Source organism: Eimeria acervulina, genomic scaffold (genome assembly GCF_000499425.1).
Source record: "Eimeria acervulina Houghton genomic scaffold, Eah_scaff445, whole genome shotgun sequence".
Taxonomy (NCBI): Eukaryota; Apicomplexa; class Conoidasida; order Eucoccidiorida; family Eimeriidae; genus Eimeria; species Eimeria acervulina.
This window is the reverse complement of record NW_013549801.1, coordinates 17829-18501: the sequence shown is the minus strand read 5'-3', so window position 1 is coordinate 18501 and position 673 is coordinate 17829. Positions and strand designations below refer to the sequence as shown.

The following is a 673-nucleotide window of genomic DNA, read 5'->3' as shown; positions in this document are numbered from 1 at the left end:
GGATCTGCAGCAATAAAAACAAAGACCCTTATCGCTGCAGCCTCTGCTGCTGCTGCAGAAGGGTATCAGCAGCAGCTGTGTGCGAGGCGGCAGTTTGCTGCTGTTTGCATGCGCTGCCCACTTGGCTACATCCCCTTCACCAGCAGTTGGGATTTATCTAATAGCTACAACAGCAGCAGCAGCAGCACCAGCAGCAGCAGCAGCATCAGCAGCAGCAGCAGACCCAGCAGCAGCAGCAGCACCAGCAGCAGCAGCAACAGCGGGCTCCCCAGGCCTCTGCTCCTCGAAGGATGCCTCCTCATTCGGGGGGGTTAAGCGAGAGCCCCTCCAGCCCCGCAGCAGAAGCAGCAGCAGCAGATGCTGCTGCTGATGATGATGAGTTTGCTGCAGATGAAGAGGAGCTTGAAGAGCTTGAAGCAGCAGTAGAAGCAGCAGACGAGCTGCCACCCTCCCCGTCTGAGTTTGCTGCCGACTGGGAAGACGCAGATGCACCAGCAGCAGAAACAGAAGCAGCAGCAGCAGCAGCAGCAACAGCTGCTGCTGCTGCTGCTGCTGCTGCAGGTGGGGAGGGCTGCTCCTTGGACGCAGTGCTTGGCTTGGGTGAGGAGGCGCTGCTGCACCAGCAGCAGAAACAGAAGCGGCAGCAACAGCAGCAGCAACAGCTGCTGCTGCG

General features: G+C 59.6%; 1 protein-coding gene across 1 annotated transcript in view; it reads left to right on the top strand.

Moving 5' to 3' along the window:
* The window catches only part of EAH_00038750 (DNA repair protein, putative), a gene marked incomplete at both ends in the record, with an annotated part of 9660 nt that overhangs the window by 492 nt on the left and 8495 nt on the right, over positions 1–673 (top strand). The window contains one exon of the mRNA XM_013395429.1: positions 165–600. Coding sequence (XP_013250883.1) covers positions 165–600 — 436 coding nt within the window. The remainder of the gene's footprint in view (positions 1–164; positions 601–673) is intronic.